This window comes from Doryrhamphus excisus, linkage group LG8 (genome assembly GCF_037039965.1).
Source record: "Doryrhamphus excisus strain RoL-2023G ecotype Guam linkage group LG8, RoL_Dexc_Guam_v1.1, whole genome shotgun sequence".
NCBI classification, from domain to species: domain Eukaryota; kingdom Metazoa; phylum Chordata; class Actinopteri; order Syngnathiformes; family Syngnathidae; genus Doryrhamphus; species Doryrhamphus excisus.
Window position 1 is genome coordinate 5,890,504 of NC_136364.1, and position 21,687 is coordinate 5,912,190.

General features: G+C 39.5%; 3 protein-coding genes across 5 annotated transcripts; 2 read left to right on the top strand and 1 right to left on the bottom strand.

Moving 5' to 3' along the window:
• The first annotated feature begins 477 nt into the window (after positions 1-477).
• On the top strand, positions 478-4,020 carry LOC144899641 (uncharacterized). The gene is made up of 3 exons (XM_078792680.1): positions 478-1,005; positions 2,743-2,965; positions 3,621-4,020. The coding sequence occupies exons 1-3, from the start codon at positions 720-722 to the stop codon at positions 3,712-3,714; spliced, it is 603 nt and encodes a 200-aa protein (XP_078648806.1). The 5' UTR covers positions 478-719; the 3' UTR covers positions 3,715-4,020.
• A 289-nt stretch (positions 4,021-4,309) lies between these two features.
• cep57 (centrosomal protein 57) lies at positions 4,310-11,049 on the bottom strand. Of its 3 annotated transcripts, XM_058080576.2 has the most exons (12): positions 10,716-11,049; positions 10,377-10,545; positions 10,025-10,219; positions 9,755-9,876; positions 9,544-9,672; positions 8,102-8,179; positions 7,944-8,027; positions 7,810-7,878; positions 7,495-7,736; positions 5,924-6,068; positions 5,610-5,845; positions 4,310-4,790 (listed from the first exon to the last, which is right to left on the bottom strand). In XM_058080576.2, exons 1-11 carry the CDS (start codon positions 10,755-10,757, stop codon positions 5,657-5,659), a joined length of 1,464 nt encoding a protein of 487 aa, XP_057936559.2. In that variant the 5' UTR covers positions 10,758-11,049; the 3' UTR covers positions 4,310-4,790; positions 5,610-5,656. The 3 variants fall into 3 exon arrangements, with proteins under 3 accessions (XP_057936559.2, XP_057936561.2, XP_057936558.2); XM_058080578.2 differs by having other exon boundaries at positions 4,310-5,845; positions 10,377-10,494; XM_058080575.2 differs by having other exon boundaries at positions 4,310-5,845.
• Positions 11,050-11,145: 96 nt separating this feature from the next.
• On the top strand, positions 11,146-21,039 carry mre11a (MRE11 homolog A, double strand break repair nuclease). Its single transcript, XM_058080574.2, has 20 exons — positions 11,146-11,182; positions 11,534-11,605; positions 11,689-11,821; positions 13,728-13,888; positions 13,965-14,052; positions 14,125-14,266; positions 15,099-15,213; positions 15,876-16,061; positions 16,139-16,310; positions 16,385-16,465; positions 16,539-16,668; positions 17,600-17,700; positions 17,956-18,126; positions 18,199-18,258; positions 18,322-18,484; positions 18,884-18,970; positions 19,054-19,118; positions 19,201-19,250; positions 20,527-20,638; positions 20,729-21,039. The coding sequence occupies exons 2-20, from the start codon at positions 11,586-11,588 to the stop codon at positions 20,768-20,770; spliced, it is 2,079 nt and encodes a 692-aa protein (XP_057936557.2). The 5' UTR covers positions 11,146-11,182; positions 11,534-11,585; the 3' UTR covers positions 20,771-21,039.
• The last annotated feature ends 648 nt before the right edge of the window (positions 21,040-21,687 follow it).

Sequence of the window (21,687 nt, forward strand, 5' to 3'; positions counted from 1 at the left end):
CGATTTACTAGTGTTAAGTTGCTGTGTGATGAGTTTAGTGACACCGTGAGTCAGACAGGTACATCTTTTATATGTCTATATATATCATACTGTTGTATATAATAATGTACTGCAATTTCCCAATGCTCCAGAGGAGCCCAGAGGGAGGCTGATGTCATTGCAGCCACCCGATTTACTATTAAGTTGCTGTGTGATGAGTTTAGTGACACTGTGAGTCACTAAAAAGTAGGAAAAAGTAGATTCAGCTCCAGAACCCCGCCCTTCTCTCTTCAATTGCCGTTGTTCATTTGCTACACAATCCTGGTTTATTCATGAATTATTATAAAATATAATTCCAGCATAAAATGTCTACTCATCAGTAATGAATGATAATGTAAGATGATGTAATGAACCGTACCGCCACCTTAGTGGTACCAACAGTCCAGTAATTATCCTAAGAGGTAGGATCGTCTGAGGTCTGGATCGTAGAGCCAGATATGGACCCCTATAGTCCATTGAGAAGCACCACAAAGCCCATGTGGTTTTAGATCTCCACGTGCCACGGAGGACCCCTGCTTAGTTTTCCAGAAACAGTACCCGGCCGCCTGCTGATGAATAAATAAAATCCTCTCCCTGAGGGCTGAGCTCCGGCCGTGCACACGAGCGGCGCTACGGGCTTGCAGGCACATGCACCAAGATCCGGACCCAGATTGTGTAGACCGAGGGGGTGGGAAGTCAGCATGCTGAAAGGCCGGCAGCACAATGAGACGCCACTTCCTCTTCCAGTATTCGGGAAGCCGTGGTTCTGGCAACGCAGCAGCAGCACCATGGAGAGCACCCGCGGCTTGGCGCAGGTTATCATGGAGATGCGGCAGGAGATCAAGAAGCTGGAGGCTGAGAACAGAGCGCTGCGTCAGGACCAGGACCAGGACCAGGAGCAGATGCAGGAAGCGTCTGTATTGATGGAAAACCCTTATGGGAATCTCAGGAGGAACGCATCTACTCCCATCCTGAAGAAATATAAAGGTACATGTTGATTTATCTGAAAATGGATGGATTGTGCTGCAAGAGGGAGGCTGATGTCATTGCAGCACCCCGATGAATACTTTGCTCAGATATACTTTTTAGTGTTAAGTTGCTGTGTGATGAATTTAGTGACACTCGATGAGTTTTTGCGCTTGGATTCTGTGAGGCATGACTGGAGTGAATCTAGTTAGTCAACCCCCCCCCCCCCCCCCCCGGGAAGGGATCTCGTTGCACATGTGAAACTTATTTTTACACCACACGGGACTCGAACAAATCAAATACCCGATTCTCATCCATACTAATATGAAATGTCAGGAACTCAACATTGCTCAAAATTAGGTGCCAGCATCACTCATGTCACATCCCAGCATGCCTTGCAACACTTTTGTAAAAAAAAAGAAAGTTGTTAAACTTACATGTTTAGTCGTGTTTTGTTGCCCGTATTGTTGCCCGTAGTGGTAGTACTATTTCTACAGCAGTGATTCCCAAAGTGTGGGCTGCGGCCCCCCTGTGGGCCGTGGTAGTACTGCAGGTGGGCCATGAGAGGTCTTTAAAAATGTGATTCTTTATATATGTATATTATATATGTATTATATTATAAATATTATTTTTTAAATCATTGTATTGTAAAATATTAAAAAAATATATATATAGGCCCAAGTAACCGATTGAGTGTTATTGACCTGTCACAATATTTTAGGAACCTTGGATAGTTTATTATATAGTTTATGATTGGAATAATAATAATAATCACTATTATTATTAATATAATATAATAATAATTATATTATATATTATAATAATAATTAATATTATTATACATTATATTATATGTATTATAAATATTATTTTAAAAATAATTTATATTGTAAAATATTTATTGCACGATTAAAAAAAATATTTATAGGCCCAAATAATGACCTATAGAGTGTTATTGACCTGTCACAATATTTTAGGAACCTTATATAGTTTATTATATAGTTTATGATTGGAATAATAATAATCATCATTATTATTATTAATAATATAATATAATAATAATTATATTATATATTATATTATATATATTATATTATAATAATAATAATTAATGTTATTATACATTATTCTATTATTATATTATATTATAAATGTTATTTTAAAAATCATTTATATTGTAAAATATTTATTGCACGATTTAAAAAATATATTTATAGGCCCAAATAATAACCTATTGACCTGTCACAATATTTTAGGAACCTTATATAGTTTATTATATAGTTTATGATTGGAATAATAATCATCATCATCATTATTATTATTAATAATAATATAATAATAATTATATTATATATATATTATATAATAGTACCAATAATTAATAATAATTAATATTATTATATTATTATATATATTAAATATTTAATATATAATATTATATATAAATAATATATAATATAACTTAATATATATTTAAATATATATTATTATTATTAAGTTAAGTGGTCTGAGAATGCAGCATTTAGTCTATTTACTGTTTATAGGACAAAGGTGGGCCACCAACATTTTTGATATTTTCAAGCTGGTCAAGTTTGGGACCCCCTGCTCTACAGAATGTGTGTTTACTGTCATTTTTGTGTTTGTGCCGCGATTGTAGTCAAAGTTCTGTCTAGGCCATCGTTGGCATCTAACGGGCTCTTCTGGGATTCACCATCACCATAAATAGAACTCAAGTAGAGCCCTGATTTATCTCCCCAGACAACGCCGTCATGACAGTGCGGAGGTACTCTGTGAGCTCCAGCCTGCGTGGCGTCATCCCCCTCCCGACAGACGCAGGCCGGCAGAGGCCCCTGGAATGGGGGCCATTCAAGGAGGAGATCCAACATGGCAATGGAAACCCTGCTCATGGATCATCTAGTGGTCTGGAGGACGGCTCGGCTAGCAACACAAAGTCCCTACAGGAATACGTGAACAAGAACAGGTAAAAAGGAATGCTGCCAAACATTTACATTGATCAAATTAAATATGATTATATAAATATTACATAAAACATAAATATTTAAGACAATACCAAGCAGTCACAATAATAAACATGAAAGGGAGTAGCTGTTGCATAACTGAAGCGCAGTACCTCATTAGTATTTCTTTGTCTCCAATGATACTAATGCTAATACTGCATTTTATATCATTTATAATATATATATAATTTATAATATTTATAACATTTTTAATAATTATAATAATTTTATAAAATATAGATAAAAGAGCAACTTTGTTGATGTCTCAACAAAAAAAAATTAAAATCCAAACTGTGTGGAAAAAGTGATTCCATCATCCTGATAATACAAAGCTTAGAAAGCCTTTTCTAAAAATTTGGGACTCCAGCAAACCACAGTGAGAGCCATTATCCACAAACGGTGATAGATTTTTTGGGTGAGGTGGATTTCCCTGAGGATGTGCCTCACTATCATGTGCTCATTTTTCAAGATGAGGTGGCTCTGATTGCTGTTAAATCTGCCTAGCAACAAGTGGCATATCATTTGTGATGCCGCCAGAAAGACAGAAATAATTATTTACTTTCACTTTTATTGCATATTACCATTTTATATTGGCATCTTGTCAATTTGTCCCCGCAGAGCCAAGATGAAAACCGTCACCTTCCTTCTCCCAGTGGAAGACATCTACACCAACAGACCAGCTCAGTCCAAAATCACCGAGACCGAGTCGTGAAAAAGAAGCAGCCAGCAAGAACTGAATCAAACCTAACCTCCGTGGCCCGAATGCGGTCTGCCTCTTCTTGTACTGTAGGTCACCTTCTTCCGGGCTCCACAAAAAGATCAGACTCCGGTTACACGGTGGTGGGACACGGGAGCCTGATCTGCGGAGAGGATCACATGTCCTCTGATCAAGTGGTTTTGGAAGCCTTCAGGTTGTGGACGTTTGCGGTCGCTGACGCGGGCCAATTTATTATTTAGGCAGCCTTTTCTCTCTCGCTTAACGGGTCACGCTTGACCCGGTTGTTGATACAACTCACTTTTGAATGACACATTATTCTTATAAGAGCCGATTATAGGCTAAAATTAATAATAATGAAATGTAATGCTACACAATAAGCACAGCTTACAAGACATCATATTGAGACTGACTCAACAGCGCCCATGCTGGTTGCAGCTAAGTATTGCACTGTACAAATTTGTTTTTTTTTTCATTCATTCATTTTCTACTGCTTATTCTCATGAGTGTCGCGGGGGTGCTGGAGCCTATCCCAGCTGTCAGGTGCACCCTGGACAGGTTACAAATAGTAAATAATGCACTTAAACACAGATTTATGTTTTTTTTTTATTTATAACCACACTTACAAACCGTCGTATTGTATAACAAGGAGAAATATTTCATTATTTCCTTACAGTATGAATGAATTCATAAAAAAATGAAGTATATATAGAGCTAAATAAGAGTGTACATAAGACACCACTATGATTTGTGTTGGGGACGTTTACAGCATTCTTTCTTTATTCGCATTTCCTCTTAGGTACTGCTGCATTATATAATCACATCCAACAGAAGACTTCGATAAGAATAAATACATTTTCATGTACTTTATATATTCCCAGGTAATAGCCATCACTGTAGTCCCGGGTGTCTGGCTGTTTTTTCTAAAAAATATATATAATTTAACAAGTAAACAAAAAAACCACCCAAAATAATTTGAAATATTAATTCATTCATTCATTTTCTACAAGGGTCGTGGGGGTGCTGGAGCCTCCTCCCAGGTAATAGCCATCACTGTAGTCCCGGGTGTCTGGCTCTTTTTTCAAAAAAAAATATAATTTAACAAGTGAAAAAAAAAAAACCCAAAAGTGGAAAAAATCTGCCAAATTATTAAGAGGAAAAAGTTGTAGCGTAACAAGAAAAAGTCATATTTTTACCAGGAAAATTTTATTTAATAAATTTAGATTTAAAATTTTTAATTAAAAAAAAATTACCAGGAAAAATCCCATTATTTTAGTAGAATAAATTTGAAATATTAATTCATTCATTCATTCATTTTCTACAAGGGTCATGGGGGTGCTGGAGCTTCCTCCCAGGTAATAGCCATCACTGTAGTCCTGGGTGTCTGGCTGTTTTTTCTAAAAAAATATAATTTAACAAGTAAACAAAAAAAAAAAAAAACAAAAGTGGAAAAAATCTGCCAAATTATTAAGAGGAGAAAGTTGTAACGTAACAAGAAAAAGTCATATTTTTACCAGGAAATTTTAATTTATTAAATTTAGATGTAAAAAATTGTATTTAAAAAAAATTTCTGGAAAAATTCCATTATTTTAATAGAATAAAGTTCATTCATTTTCTACCGCTTGTCCTCACGAGGGTTGCGGGGGGTGCTGGAGCCTATCCCAGCTGTCTTCGGGCGAGAGTCGGGGTACACCCTGGACTGGTGGCCAGCCAATCCCAGGGCACATATATACAAACAACCATTCACACTCACATTCATACCTACAGACAATTTGGAGTGGCTAATTAGCCTAGCATGTTTTTGGAATGGGGGAGGAAACCGGAGTACCCGGAGAAAACATCATCGTCATCATCATAAAGGGAATTGTAAATGCACTTTACGGGTGTAGCACCTGCAGGTTTCATGTGGATTTGGATGCGATGACTTCCTGGCAGCGTCTCAGGTCCTTAATGAAGTCTGCAGGGCTTTCATGTCCTTGAGCAGCTTCAGATTGCACCGGCTTTTCTCACCTGGATTTGACTTGACCGCGCCCACAGAGCGCCCTCTGGTGGACACCGCCGTGCTCACCCTCGGCGGTGGAATCCTGCTGGCCTGCCTCGTGTGTGCTTCCTTTCTTAATTTCTTGATCTAGCGACAGGAACATAGGAACATGGGTAATGAAAGGATGAACACAAGGTTTTTAGGGCTTTTATTTTGTGTGCGTACCTGTATTTTATGCCTGTAGAGCTGACTGATCTGATCTCCTTTGCGCTCAATTTTGAGGAGCAGCTGCTCTTGTTCCCTCTCCAGCTGCTTTCTTTCTTGCAGACAAACGCAGCGGTCCAGCTGACGCATCAACTCGTCCTGCTCTCTGCAACACACACACAGGATCACCTGCTAGTACCTGGTCCAGCTTCATTTTACAGGGGACAGACATAAAATAGAGAATTAATATTGCCTGCCAGTGCTTGATAAAGTGTCATTTAAGAGGGGGCAGACAGAAAAAAGACATTAAAACGAAAGAACATTGCCTGCTAGTGTTTGGTAAGCTTCATTTAAGAGGGGACATACAGAAAATATATATTAAAAAAAGCAACAACATTGCCCAGTCGGTTTTGTGTCATTTAAGAAGGGACTGACAATAAAATAGAAAGCCAACTCCAACAACATGTCCCGACAGTGCTTGATTTAGCTTAATTTAAAAGGGGACAGATAGACGAAACCAAGAGCAGGAAACCATTAGCCCAACATTGCCCGCTTGTGTTTAGAAGAGCTTCATTTAAGAGGGGACAGACAGAAAATAGACATTAAAACAAAAAACATTGCATGCTCGTGTTTGCTAAGCTTCATTTAAGAGGGGACATCCAGAAAATATATTTACAAAAAACCCGCAACAACATTGCCTAGTCGGTTTAGTGTCATTTAAGAAGGGACTGACAATAAAATAGAAAACCAACTGCAACAACAGTGCTTGATTTAGCTTAATTTAAAAGGGGACAGATAGACGAAACGAAGAGCGGGAAACCATTATGCCTGCTCATGTTTAGAATACCATCATTTAAGAGGGGACATCCAGAAAATATATTTAAAAAAAAATGCAACAACATTGCCTAGTTGGTTTAGTGTCCTTTAAGAAGGGACTGATAATAAAATAGAAAACCAACTGCAACAACAGTGCTTGATTTAGCTTAATTTAAAAAGGGGACAGATAGACAAAACAAAGAGCAGGAAACCATTATGCCTGCTCATGTTTAGAATAGCATCATTTAAGAGGGGACATACAGAAAATATATTTAAAAAAAAAATGCAACAACATTGCCTAGTTGGTTTAGTGTCATTTAAGAAGGGACTGACAATAAAATAGAAAACCAACTGCAACAACAGTGCTTGATTTAGCTTAATTTAAAAAGGGGACAGATAGACAAAACAAAGAGCAGGAAACCATTATGCCTGCTCATGTTTAGAATAGCATCATTTAAGAGGGGACAGACAGAAACTAGAGAAAAAAACGCCACAGCATTGTCTGCTAGTGCGTGGTAGACTTAATTTAATAAGGGACAGCCAGAAAATAGAAAACAAAGCGCAACAACACTGCACTGCCAGAGCCTGCTTTAGCGTCAATGTAAAGGGGACAGACAGATGAAACACTGTAGAGAGAACAAACAGCGAAAGCAACAACATGGCCTGCGAGTGCTTGGGATAGCTTCATTTAAGAGGGGACACAAAGATAAATGCCATAACAGACGACAACAACCACAAAGTAACATTTCAAAGCTAAAATCTGAAAATGTACTTACAAACTCATCAGTCTTAGTTCCTCCTGCAGGCCCTGGAGAAGTTCCGACAGCTCCCCGCTGGCGGAGGAAGCGGAGCCGGAGGAAGCATCGGAGCGGCGGCGACGGCTGCTGCCGGCGTCCGAGCAGAAGGTCTTGCTGTTGTTGTCGAGGACGTGACTGTTGCACAGTTGAGGCTGGTGGCGCTTCAGGAGAGAAAGAACCGACTGCACGTTGGCTCGGACGGAGTGGCTGCCGCCTACTGACTGTGTACAAATACACACAAATATGAGCTAAGCGCAGTAAGTACGCTAACAGATGTGGCGGGTGTACGGCTACCGTTCCGGCAACAAAAGGCACATCGTTGAGGTTGAGTCTGTAGTGAGGTTCGGAGTAGGACGATTGCTTCTACAAAGCAAAACAGAAAGTCAGTCAGCATTTGTGTTGACCTTTTCTTGATAACAGACTTTTACCTTCAAGATGCTCTTCTTCTCTTTGGTCCAACGCGACGACGACGACTGCAGAAGAATCCTGTTGGTCTCCAAATCCACCTGCAGCTGAGGAACACAAAAAAAGTGATGGTCAGCGCATTCATATTCACTTGAAGAACCGTTTCCATATGTTGTGGTACCTGCTTGGCTTTATCCTGAAGCAGCTTCCTCTGGTGCTCCTCTTCCTGCAGTTTCTGCTCCAGCTCTTCAATCTTCACCTGACACATAAAAAGTTGGTCCCAAAGCCGAGAGGAGGAACACCTTCCGACACTGCATCTATCACTATGGCTAAAAAATGTCCATTACTGTGTGAAACAGGGGTCTCAAACACGCGGCCCGCGGGCCAAATGTGGCCCGCAGGACACTAGTTTGAGGCCCCTGCCTTGATATGAAAGATTAATGTTAGTGCGGCCCGCGCAAGTTTGATATGGATGCTGTATGGTATCATGTACCCAGAAAAAATTATTACGTTTGATTCATGTTCATGTTAAAGGTTAAATAACTGTTAATAGTTATCCTCCTTATCCGTGAGGAAGTGGTAAGTTTTTGGCTATTTAAGTTTAAACTTGAAGGCGACCGTTTAGGTGGCTAGCTCTCTAGTTTGTGAGTTAGCATGTGTCTCAAGACCCTGCAGTTGCACAATATGTTGTAAATAAAAAAAGTATAAATGTGACTATAGTTGTGTTTTGTCATGTCTACAGGGCTCTAATAATGCTTTGTTCATTTTAATCTGAAAAAAATCACCAACTATATGTGGTTTATTACGTTTTTATTATTTGCCGTTTTATTGTTATTATTATATTTATTTATTACTGATTGATTGATTTTCTTTATTCTTGATTTGTTTATTTATTTTTCATCTTATTTTGTGTAGAAAAATAAAATGTTTTATCAGAGCTTTTCTTGTAGAAAATCGAAACCAAAGCAAAGTTTATTCATTTTTCTGTTTTTAATAAATGCGTTTTTGGGGGGTTTTTTGGGGTCTCGCCCAGACCCTAGCTCCAGTGGCCCACAAGTAAATTGAGTTTGAGACCCCTGGTATATAGTATATATGCAGTACATGTACATACAGTGGTGTGAAAAACCGTTTGCCCCCATCTTGTTTCCTTTTTTTTGCATTTTTGTCAGTTAAATGTTTCAGATTATCAGACCAATTCATGGACAATAGCTCTCACTGTGGTTTGCTGGAGTCCCAAACTTAAGAAATGGCTTTATTATTTTTTTCATTTGGCTGAATTACACTAATTCTGCAAAAACTAGTGGGCCAGAATTCCTCCACAGCGCTGTAAGAGACTCGCTGCAAGTCTTGGCAAATGCTTGATTGCAGTTGTTACCTCTAAGGGTGGCCCAAGTAGTTATTAGCTTTAGGGGGCAATCCCTTGCTTTCATTTAGGAACTGTCTTTTGTGTTTGGTTGTGTTGTCATTGACCAATATTTACATTTTGTTGATGATCTGAAACATTTAAGTGTAAAAAACATAAAAAAAATATGAAATCAAGAAGTGTGTGCATTTACCCGTATGTATGCATGTACGATATATATACTATATCATATCAGCCATAAATTCAGTTTCTTTGGGTACCTCAGCTTGTCCCTGCGTGCGTGTCAGCCTGAGATATTCCTGCTCCAGTTGCAGCATTTTTTGCAGCTGGACCTGCTCCGAGACAGGACCGGCTTGTTTGTGTGCAGACCTGGAAGCCTCCATGGTCACCTGACCGTGCATGGAGATCACAAACGGCTCATTAGATGAATTGGAGAGGAAAAATACAACTTTCAATCATTCAACCATTCACCTGCTGTTTGAGCAGGCTGCTCTTCTCTCCTTTGGCATTGCGTAACATCTTCCTCATGTGACCCAGCTGACGCTCCAAGTTGACGCAGCGAGACTCTGCAGCCGCCAGCTGGGTGACTAACGCTGCACAGGAACACACAAAGGTTAAATAAATGCCATTATCTGCTTTATTCGACATAATATATGGACACAATCAGAAAATGATCACATGACTATCTATTGTATGTTGATGTTATGGCTCCAGACATGTGTGCAATATTCATACGCCCACCTTGGTTGCAATTATACTGCTCATTTGTGGGCTTTCTTGCGTCCGTCTGACTGCCTGCCGTTCTCTGTGCCATCCTGTGGGCACGTGGATGTGTCGCTGCATCGCCTCTGATTGCGTGATCGAGATCCACATGCTGTTTCTCCAACTCCAACCTCCTGATCTTCTCCTGGAGATTCCTCAGAGCAGACAAGATGGCTGTAAAGAAAACACACAGGATTTGCTAATGCATTTTGGATGGAATAGCATGAGCAGAGAGCTCGGACAGGAGCAGATGTGTTGCAGGAGCAGTGTGGCGTCATGTTGCATGTGTTGCTGTAACCATGGAGCTCTGACGCAGTGGAGACATATTAACCTGCGCCGTTGGTCTCTGGGTAGCCTTTACTGGGCGATGGAGGGCGATAAGGGTCATATGTGTCACTGGGTGTGTGGTGCTCCAGTGGGCCTGGCCATGGCCGGTGGGCTGGATAGTCCTTAAAGGAGGGCAACGACAGGTTGTCACAGACAATACGTGGATGCAGCTCCTGCACGGAACACGATAATAATAACAACACATTATTAGCGCTAACAGGCTATAATGTAACACATTACACACTCACAATATGTAACAACAATATGGCGTCGTTAGCTTGTTTAAACTGAGGTCCAGCTTGTTTATTTCCCCATTGTAAATAAATTATTTTAGCAAACGTACCGTCTCCCGCGTAGACTCAGCAGTTTTGGGCAGAGTCTCCATTGAAGTTCTCCCGATCCGATGGACAAACAAAGTAGTAGATGGTAGCAAAATTATAACTACAGTCACGTAACTAACATTTAGCTAGCTATGCACCGTTTCTGAAGCTTGTGTCGAACGAAAACAAATAGCAAACCAACACACTGGTTCAAAGTAGGAGCGATTCGTTGTTCGGCTTATCCCGTAAGCACCTCCCTTGTTGACAAATTGTGGTACTCGAGGAAGCGGTTTGCCCTTACAAATAAAACAAACGCACAACGCTTGTTGACAAGAAATGTAGTTTTTCTCCACATCATCTAGTGTCGGCTCAAAGAGAACTAAACTACAATACCCATAAGAAGATGTCCCGGAAGGAATAAAGTGTTGGTGGGCGGGGTTCGCAAGAGGCGCCGGGAGTTTCACTGCGTGGTTGTGGTTCTGGTGGAGAGGTGGGTGTTACAATGTGACTTTTCTTATGTACGCGTGATTTGTTTTTAATCTATTTTAACTGAAAGTTAAGTACATATTCATAATAAAAACTGAGCTCAATTTTAATGGGCAACACGGCGCTATGCGTCGCTGTAGCATAGCTAGAAAGCTAATTGTGTACTGTACTGTACGAAGTCAGTGCATGTAGTAGCACTATGTTAGTTATGTTATGCTAGTCTTATTTTAATGTACGTCTTTTCATTCGAGGTCACAACACATGATGTTGCATTGTTGCACCATGAACTTTTTAAGGCTCCCAATACATTTTTAACAAATGGGTAAATGTTCTGTTTTTTTCTTGTGTTTTGCAGCAAGGCATCTAGTCTTGGTGTGATCCAACTGCCATCCAACTTCTTCATCATCATGTCCTCAGAGAGCAACTTGTAAGTTAGTTAACAACATACCCTCAGTATCGGGGTTCTTATGGTTCACAATGTCTGACTTTAACTTGTGATCCTGTCTCCAGGGACGATGGGGACACCTTTAAGATCCTGATTGCTACCGATATCCATCTCGGTTACCTTGAGAAAGATGCTGTCCGCGGCCGTGACTCCTACAACACATTTGATGAGATCTTAAAATGTGCCCAGACAAATCAGGTTGGTAACACAAGTCCTGTCCATACATAAATAAACAAGTGAACCGACTTGGGGGGTATTCTGTGAGCAAGAATCATTTGAACAGCACAAACTTGAGATCACGATGATTCGCTGGTATTCCCTGATGAAATATAGTTTGAGAAAGTATACTACATTTGCTGACACAAGCAAAGCACAAACCTACTACGCTCTTCTGCTTGATGCCACCTGTATATGGAGACGGCCCGTCTGCCAAATTTGGAACCCAATGTGGCCAAGTTTGCCCACCCCAGATATTATGGAACACTAAAACATAATAAAGCGAATCAACCTCCAATTAGTTTGAATTAAAAAATAATATTCTTATAGAGTTCAACCTTGAAATTACCAATATTTGTAAAGAACAGGCCTTTTATGAGTGACTCTGGCATATTATTAGTAAACATAAAAAACATATTGAAGCAAATTTGTACCTATTTTTGGCCTAATTTAATCGTTTTCAACTATTAAAATGGTGGCATTAGCTCAAATACAAATATGAGTTATAAAATGTGAGTGTTATTTTATACCTAACACCGCTTTTGTGTTTTTGTGCCTAAATTACAGCTTTCCAAGTATTATCATGGCTAAATGAACTAAACTACAAACACAAGGCATTCAAAGATGTTGACATAGAAATGGCTAAAAATGCTAAGATGCTACCATGCGAACATGTTGCATAATAGTGCTAAGTGTTTGTATATGTGTCTAGCCAGGAAAATGGCTAAAAATGTGATCCTAATGTTAGCATGTTAGCAGTGCTAATGTGCCAACGTTGTCTTTGCTAACACCTGGCATGATAGTGCTAACTCTTTATAGAAGTGTGATGTGTTGACCAATGAAAATGGCTAAATATGTTGATATGCGTATGTTAACACGTTAGCAATGCTAACATTTCTATGATAACACCTAGCATGATAGAGCTCAGTGTTTATGTGTCTACCATTAAAATAGCTAAAAATGCTCGTATACTGAAGTTAGCATGCTAACAATGCTAATGTGCTAACATTGTCTTTGCTAACACCTAGCATGATAGTGCTAACTCTTTATAGAAGTGTGATGTGTTGACCAACGAAAATGGCTAAATATGCTGATATGCGTATGTTAACATGTTAGCAATGCTAACATTTCTGTGATAACACCTGGCATGATAGTGCTAACTCTTGATAGAAGTGTGATGTGTTGACCAATGAAAATGGATAAATATGCGTATGTTTACATGTTAGCAATGCTAACATTTCTATGATGACACCTAGCATGATAGAGCTCAGTGTTTATGTAAGTGTCTATCCAATCAAATAGCTAAAAATGCTAGTATACTGAAGTTAGCATGCTAGCAATGCTAATGTGCTACTGTTGTCTTTGCTAACACCTGGCATGATAGTGCTAATTCTTTATAGAAGTGTGATGTGTTGACCAATGAAAATGGCTAAATATACTAATATGCACATGTTAACAATGCTAACATTACCATGATAACACCCAGCATGATAGAGCTCAGTGTTTATGTAAGTGTCCATTCAAAATAGCTAAAAACGCTAGTATGCTGAAGTTAGCATGCTAGCAATGCTAACACCTACCATGATAGCGGAAAGATACAATTCCTGAAAATTTCATGGCGGCGGTAAGGACCTTATTATTTAAAATTTGTCTTTATGTTATGTTGATAGACATTCATAAACCATCCATTTCTCCAGTTTGGTGCTCTAACAATGTTAAAAAAACATATTTACAAGGTTTTAAACAAGGTTTTTTTATGCTCTAACTACAAAAATATTCAATTCATAAATAAGGGATCCTACTTGGTGGAAGGTCACTTATCCCGGTTGGGTCTGGACCTAATTAACTAGGACAAACGAGGGATGACTGTATAAATGTTGGCTCCTAGGTGGATTTCATTCTGCTGGGCGGGGATTTGTTCCATGACAACAAGCCGACTCGCCGCTGCCTTCACACCTGCATCACTATGCTGAGGAAATACTGCATGGGAGACTCTCCCATACAATTCAACATACTCAGTGACCAAGCTGTTAACTTTAACACCACCCAGTAGGTCCCACTGCTTGTTTTTGGAAGCACAACTCCCCATCATCTAAAACTCTAACCGTCTTCAATGTTTATTCAGGTTTCCATGGGTTAATTACCAGGATGAGAACCTAAACATCTCCATCCCTGTGTTCAGCATCCATGGTAACCACGACGACCCAACCGGGGTGAGTCTCCTGCAATACACACACACAGGTAAACATGTACAGGTGGTTTGATGTGCTGTTCTCCTCTTGAAGGCTGAAGGTTTGTGTGCGCTGGACCTGCTCAGTGCCTCTGGTCTGGTGAACCACTTTGGTCACTCCCAGTCTGTGGAGAAGATAGAGATCAGCCCCATCCTGCTGCAGAAAGGCACCAGCAAGCTGGCCTTATATGGCCTTGGTACGTACATATACGTATAGTAGGCTAATAATAGGCTAATAGACATTGTTTGGAAAAGACGGGGGTGGAATTAAAATTGTAGATATAAAATAATACATTCATTCAAATACAAAGAAAATCATTTTAATAAAAAAAACAGCAAATAATAACAATAAGATCTTAGCTTAAAATATAGTTTGGATTGCATTTTGATTGAAATTTTAGATTTGGAATTTTTCTACAATGAAGAAATAAAACTAATAAAAATTAAATGAAAATTGTAAAAAGGATATTAAAAAACAGCAAAGATACTAATACTCAATATTAAAATATTTTATATTTTATATATATACTCAATATTCAAATTTTTCTAGAAAAAAGAATTGAATAAAAAAACAGCAACTAAAACCAATAACACCAAATACATATGTATTTTAGATATAATTCTTATTTAAAATGTTTAGAATTTTCAATTTTACCAAATTGTTAAAATTAAACAGGAAAAAAGTAATTAATTTTAAAATGTAACTAATAAAAAACAGCAAATAATACTAATAACTTTATCTTTGAATATATATTTATTTTTTTATTTCTAATATTTCTAGATTGTAGAAATAATAATATTATATATGTTATTATAATATAAAATATATATATAAAATAATATACTATAATAATAATAATACATAATATTTAAAATATTCAAATAAAAATGCCGTAGTTTGTTTAAAAAAGAATCTAATAATACTAACTTAAAATATATATTTTTAAAACCAGCATCCATTGATTTTTCAGTATGACAAAAGGTTTAAAGCGTCTAGTGTGACATCATGTATGTGTGTCTGTCTGCTAGGGTCCATCCCAGATGAGCGTCTGTACAGGATGTTTGTCAACAACCAAGTGACCATGCTCCGCCCAAAAGAAGACCAAGATGAGTGGTTTAACCTGTTTGCCATTCATCAGAACAGGTGTGGGACTCGATCACTGCATTTGACCACTCTTGGTAATGGTAATGGTAATGGTTTAATTTCATTTGAACATGCATCAGATTCCAATTGAGTGCATCCCATAATCAGTTCACAGTTCCACATGTCCAAAAGGAGTAGGAAGAAGCAAAGCTTATTAAATCCTACCCCTCCATCTGGTACTTTTACAATCAGTAACTGTTACATTTGTTCACTTCCTGCTTTCCTAATATAATTGAAGTTATTTATTTCTTTAATTAATTTTTGTATTTTTTTAAATACATTTTTGTATTTTTTTTAAATATATTTTTAAATAATTAAAAAAATGTAAATACATTTTTTAATATTTTGTTTTTATTTTTTTAAATATTTAAAAAAAATTAATTTTATTTTTTTTCATTTGAACATGCATCAGATTACAATTGAGTGCATCCCATAATCAGTTTCCAGTTCCACATGTCCAAAAGGAGTAGGAAGAAGCAAAGCTTATTAAATCCTACCCCTCCATCTGGTACTTTTACAATCAGTTACTCTTACATTTGTTCACTTCCTGCTTTCATAATATAGTTTAAGGCTATAAGGGTTTTTTATTTTATTTCCCGTAGTTCTTCTTTCGACAGCAAACTAGCCGTCTGGTCCTGAATGGATGGTGTCTTTGCATCCAGGAGTAAGCACGGCCCCACAAACTACATTCCCGAACAGTTCCTGGATGAATTCCTCGACCTGGTGGTGTGGGGTCACGAGCACGAGTGCCTCATTGCGCCGTCCAGAAATGAGCAGCAACTCTTCTATGTGACGCAGCCCGGCAGCTCTGTAGCCACCTCGCTCTCTCCTGGGGAGGCTACTAAAAAGTACACACACATCCATAGACTAGAGTACTATATGCATGCAACTGGAAGCTCATGTTATGGTTATGTTATGTATTCAGGCACATTGGGTTGCTAAGGGTGAAAGGTCGTAAAATGAACCTGCAGAAGATTCCCCTAAAGACGGTGCGTCAGTTCTTCATCCAAGACGTGGTGCTATCCGACTACCCGGAATCGTTCACGGTGGATACGTCCAATGTCACCAAGAAAGTGGAGAACCTTTGCCACGCCAAGGTACTCTCCATCAAGACGCAGACACACAAACATGTGATGTCATGTGTTAGGGTTTGAATACGTCGCGTTTGCAGGTCAACGAGATGCTACAGCAAGCCGAGAGGGAGCGACTGGGCTGTCCGCTCACCCCGGAGAAGCCGCTCATTCGCCTCAGGGTTAGCTTGACTCCCTCCTCCAAATCTCTCATCATAATCCCAACACAGCTCATGTTTGTTCTCCTTCGCTCAGGTGGACTACTCCGGCGGGTTCGAGACCTTCAACATGTCTCGTTTCAGTCAGAAATATGTGGACCTCGTAGCCAACCCGAAAGACATCATTCACTTTCTCAGAGCGCGGGAGAAAAAGGAGAAAATCAAAGGTAAAATGTTGTATATTTTATATCATGGCATCTGATTTCATTGATGCGTGCTTCAGTGTTACAATACAAAATGGAGAGAACGGTTCCCATCATGCATTTCGTCCCAGCAAAGCCTTTTATTTAACATATGTCAGTGGGGAGCTTCCCTCTGGCTCCCTCTGGTGGACAGAGGCAGCTGATGAAGCATTGCTGACTGCTTTTTTCATAGCTGATGATTGGCTCCTGTCAAACAAAGAGCTACCTGGTGATCAAGGACTTGGACTAACCCTAACCCGATGAGGACTCTATAATTGAAATAACTAAATTTAGTGGGTGGGAAATACATTCATTCATTTTCTACCGCTTATCCTCACGGGGGTCGCGGGGGTGCTGGAGCCTATCCCAGCTGTCTTCAGGCGAGAGGTGGGGTCCACCTTGAACTGGTAGCCAGCCAATCCCAGGGCACATATAGACAAACAACCATTCACACTCACATTCATACCTATGGACAATTTGGAGTGGCTAATTAACCTAGCATGTTTTTTTGGAATGTGGGAGGAAACCGGAGTACCCGGAGAAAACCCGGGGAGAACATGCAAACTCCACACAGAGATGGCCGAGGGTGGAATTGAACTCGGGGTTTCCTAGCTCGACTGCCGTGCAGCCCCACAAAATAATTATTTCTAAATAAATAATACATAAAATGTCGTTCTTAATGCAGTCTGTTGTGGCTAATCTTGCTAATCTAAATATTTTCTGTGTATTTTAAACTAGCAAGGTGTACCTTTTGGAATACAGGAAGTGAACAAATGTATTGCAGTTAATGTAAAATGAAATGAGCTTTGCCTCTTCCTATTTTGTAATTGTAGTACTGTATGTGATCAAATAAATGAAACTTTATATGTAATCGTATGTGTTCATCTGTACTCTATGAATGTTTTTGTCTGTATAGATGAAAGCTATGTTGACTACAGCAAGGTGATAAAAACATCTGCGCTGGAGGGCCTGAGAGTGGAGGACCTGGTCAAGCAGTACTTTGAAGTGGCAGAGCTGGTGATGTACACACAAACATGGGGCCGCAATCCCTTTTGGAGTGTTTAGAAACTTTATTTAACAACAGAACATGAAGTTTCATGCACACACGGCCATTAAAAAAAACATTCATGATGTTTCCTGAGCTCCATGTAAGTGTGCACATACATTAAAGATAAAAAGTTGCGCTATAATGCCACTAAGTGACTTGTACCAAATCTATCCGTGGCGGTCTAAATGTATTTGTGGTGGGCCGTGTTGGTCATATCTCCGCAGAAGGTGCAGCCGTCCCTCCTGACAGAGCAAGGCATGGGCAAAGCCATTCAGGAGTTTGTAGACAAAGACGAGAGAGACGCCATCGAGGAGCTGATCACCTACCAGCTGGAGAAGACGCAGCGCCACCTGCAGGGCCGAAACGTCATCACAGAGCAAGAAATAGACATGGAGGTGAGCACGGCGCCGTGTGTTCTGTCAATGACAACGCGGTCAATTAAAGTAGGTTTTTTTACGAACGTCCAGGTCCGACGAATCAGAGAGTCCAAGAGGAACACAATGGAGGAAGAAAATGAAATCAAAGAGGTTGGTGAGGGGAAGCACACGGGCGTGGAACATCTCGACGATGATGGTTCCTTCCTCTTTCAGGCAATCGACAGAGCCAAGGCTCACCGCATGGAGCGAGGAGAGGACGCCGTGGACGTAAACATGTCAGATGAAATGAGCGATGTGGATCCCGAGCAAGAACCTACCCCCGTGAGAGGAAGGGGAAGAGGAGCCAGAGGGCGGGGCGCGCGAGGGCGAGGCAGAGGTGAGTCCTGTTCCAAAGCTTTATTCTTAGTTTTTGGACACGTCAATGACAACAATAATATCTACTCACAAATACTAATACTGAACATCTCGTACACATGATATACATGAGTATATGGTCGAGTGGTTAGCATGAAGGCCTCACAGCTAGGAGACCCGAGTTCAATTCCACCTTCGGCCATCTCTGTGTGGAGTTTGCATGTTCTCCCCGTGCATACTCCGGTTTCCTCCCACATTCCAAAAATATGCTAGGTTAATTGGCCACTTCAAATTGTCCATAGGCAATTTGTCTATATGTGCCCTGTGATTGGCTGTGATAGGCTCCTGCGACCCTCGTGAGGATAACCAGTAGAAAATGAATGAATGAATGAATGAATGATTTTTCTTTACCATCATCCAGGTGCTAAAGCTTCAGAACCCAAAGCTTCCGGACGCAACACTTCCAGGAAGGCCTCAGTCACAAGCCAAAGTGGAAGCATTATGCAAGGTCAGTGTGAAGGTCAGTGTGTTGTGTTTTGCAATTGAAAATGTCGGCGGATGCTCACCAGTGCTACTTCTGACCCCGTGTAGCGTTTCAAGCTTCATCCCAGAGAGCTTGTCGGACCACAGCGACCACATCCTATGCAGCAGATAATGTAAACTGTTTTGTTTTTTTGTTTTTTTTTACTTATTTTTGTCTTTCACGTCAGTATTATTAATCTGCTTTGTCATCTTCAGCTCACCATTGACGACTCTGATGAAGACACGCCTGTAATCACAGCCCCCAAGTATGTTTGGTTCTCTTCAGTCATATTTTTCCATGAGCCAACAATATATTTCAACAAGCCAAAAACATATATGTATACAGTATACACATATATTATCAAGCTTCCAGACTTGCCTGTGATAAGTGAATTTTCATGAAGCAGGATTCATTATATAAAGGGAATATTTTTGTCGTTAGCTGTTTACAACCTACAGGTTTTAACAATATTAGAGACCTTTGGTCTTAAAATAACACCCCTATGATCACTTTTACATTCATATTAACCAGTGTTTCTGAAATAGTGGGGTGTCACCCCCCTGTGGGGCGCAAGAGGTTTAATTTCAATGCTTCTCTACTATTTCAAATGGGTTTCTGTCCCTTGGAGGGGAGGGGGGCATTTTAGACATTTAAGATAATGGTGATCTGGTACCTTGTAGAAGCATCTAGATCAGGGGTCTCAAACTCAATTTACTTGGGGGCCACTGGAGCTCGGGTCTGGGTGAGACTGGGCCACATCAGGTTTTACAAAAAAAATTTACAAACGCATTTATTAAAAACAAAAAAAAATTTTTTAATTTCGCTTTGGTTCCAATTTTTTACAAGAAAAGTTCTGATAAAACATTCCACTGTTCTCAAATATCTTACTTTTTATTTTTCTACACAAAATAAGATGAAAAATAAACAAATCAAGAATAAAGAAAATCAATCAATCAGTAATAAATAAATATAATAATAATAATAAAAACTTAAGAAAGCACATATAGTTGGTGGGTAGACAAATGATTTTTTTCAGATTAAAATGAACAAAGCATTATTAGAGCCCTGTAGACATGGCAAAACACGACTATAGTCACATTTATACTCTTTTTATTTACAACATATTGCGCAACTGCAGGGTCTTGAGACACATGCTAACTCGCAAACTAGACAGCTAGCGTCCTAAACGGTAGCCTTCAAGTTATTTCCTTTCAACTTAAATAGCCCAAAACTTACCACTTCCACACGGATAGGGAGGATAACTATTAACAGTTATTTAACATTTAACATGAATCAAACGTAATCATTTTTTCTGGGTACATGATACCATACAGCATCCATATCAAACATTAAACTTTCATATCAAGGCGGGGGCCTCAAACTAGTGTCCTGCGCCGCGTGTTTGAGACCCCTGATCTAGATGTACCGATACAAACAAATAAGTGATATATCATCATCATGTCTATATAAATGTATAAATGTGTGTCCCATCCCTTTCTAAACATGTCGTCTATCTTCCACCATCCTCCTGGTTACCTCAGAGCCAGACCATCGTCATCCTCGTCCTTCCTGCGGCACAGCTCTCAGAGCCAGAGCCAGACATCTAAAGGTGTGGCATATGATGACAGCGATGATGATGATGATGCTGCTGAGGTAAAGGAGAACTATATGATGTTACATCAGTATTGTTTGTACTTTCCCGTGCTCAACCTTTCATCTTTTTCGTATTTGACCTCCATCCAGGATGATCCTTTTAAAGGCCCCGGCCGTCGTGCAAGACGATAACGTCCCTCATGGAAGCTGTATGTTCTTCCTTATGTTGTTTCACCCTAAAATATAATAATACACAATAATACTTTAAAGCTACCTGGTTATTTAGCTGCTTTTCTATGCCACTGTAGCCCAAAGTAGGATCGTTTGAAGCTTTTATCTCCGTCCGGTTTGATGTGTGGAAGACAGGAGAGTCTCTAATTAAAACGTTTCATATAAAAGTCTTCATCGCCTTTGTTCCTTCAAAAGTGAATAAAACGAGATGCTTAAAGCAGCCGGTCAAAAGGTACAGGTAAGTCTGTGAAAACTCATCCCGATGTCAAAGGGTTCTTATTCCATTGCGTTATCAGACCCAGAAGGATGAATGATGGCTCTTTTTATTGCTCACATTTTTCACTGTATCGTCCTCCTTTTATCCTTCCATCCATGGAACAAAGAAATACTCCATTTTGAGCACATTTGTTGAATTTCTTTGTGGTTTTCATGTGGAAAAAGGAAGGATCGAGCTTGTCGTTGGAGGGACTTCATTATGTCTGCCAGCTTGTGGTCTCATGACACATGGTAAAATACAGTACCAAGTACTCACCGTAGTTTTCCGTTACAATATTTTCTTTCATTTTATTTTCATGATCTGTTCTGTTGTTGCTGCAAATATAAGCCAAAGTCATCTCAGACCACTCCCATTGTCGCCCCTAAGTAGACACAGGATATCCCAAAGTGGTCAGTGGTTAAACACTTAGCAACCACCAGGGGGCGCCTCAAAACCATCATAAAAGATGACCAAACAACAGCCAGCCACAGTTTGGACTACTTTTATATGTTTATTACTGCAACCACCGCTATAATGGGGATTACCAAGCTACTCTGACATGTCCATATCGTTAGAAGTCATCATTTTAATGGCATAATACTTGGACTTTGGCATCAATGAC

What these genes read in the sequence shown, in the direction of transcription:
- LOC144899641 (XM_078792680.1), top strand. Translation starts at nt 720, where the DNA reads ATGCTGAAAGGCCGGCAGCACAATGAGACGCCACTTCCTCTTCCAGTA. An exon ending in CATCCTGAAGAAATATAAAG is followed by an intron (nt 1,006 to 2,742) that starts GTACATGTTGAT and finishes TTATCTCCCCAG; the next exon opens with ACAACGCCGTCATGACAGTG. An exon ending in GAATACGTGAACAAGAACAG is followed by an intron (nt 2,966 to 3,620) that starts GTAAAAAGGAAT and finishes TTGTCCCCGCAG; the next exon opens with AGCCAAGATGAAAACCGTCA.
- mre11a (XM_058080574.2), top strand. Translation starts at nt 11,586, where the DNA reads ATGTCCTCAGAGAGCAACTT. An exon ending in AGCCGCTCATTCGCCTCAGG is followed by an intron (nt 16,466 to 16,538) that starts GTTAGCTTGACT and finishes TCCTTCGCTCAG; the next exon opens with GTGGACTACTCCGGCGGGTT. An exon ending in CCTGTAATCACAGCCCCCAA is followed by an intron (nt 19,251 to 20,526) that starts GTATGTTTGGTT and finishes TGGTTACCTCAG; the next exon opens with AGCCAGACCATCGTCATCCT.
- cep57 (XM_058080576.2), bottom strand. Translation starts at nt 10,757, where the DNA reads ATGGAGACTCTGCCCAAAACTGCTGAGTCTACGCGGGAGACG. An exon ending in CTGAGTCTACGCGGGAGACG is followed by an intron (nt 10,546 to 10,715) that starts GTACGTTTGCTA and finishes TGTTCCGTGCAG; the next exon opens with GAGCTGCATCCACGTATTGT. An exon ending in GCACGCAGGGACAAGCTGAG is followed by an intron (nt 8,180 to 9,543) that starts GTACCCAAAGAA and finishes TTTATGTGTCAG; the next exon opens with GTGAAGATTGAAGAGCTGGA.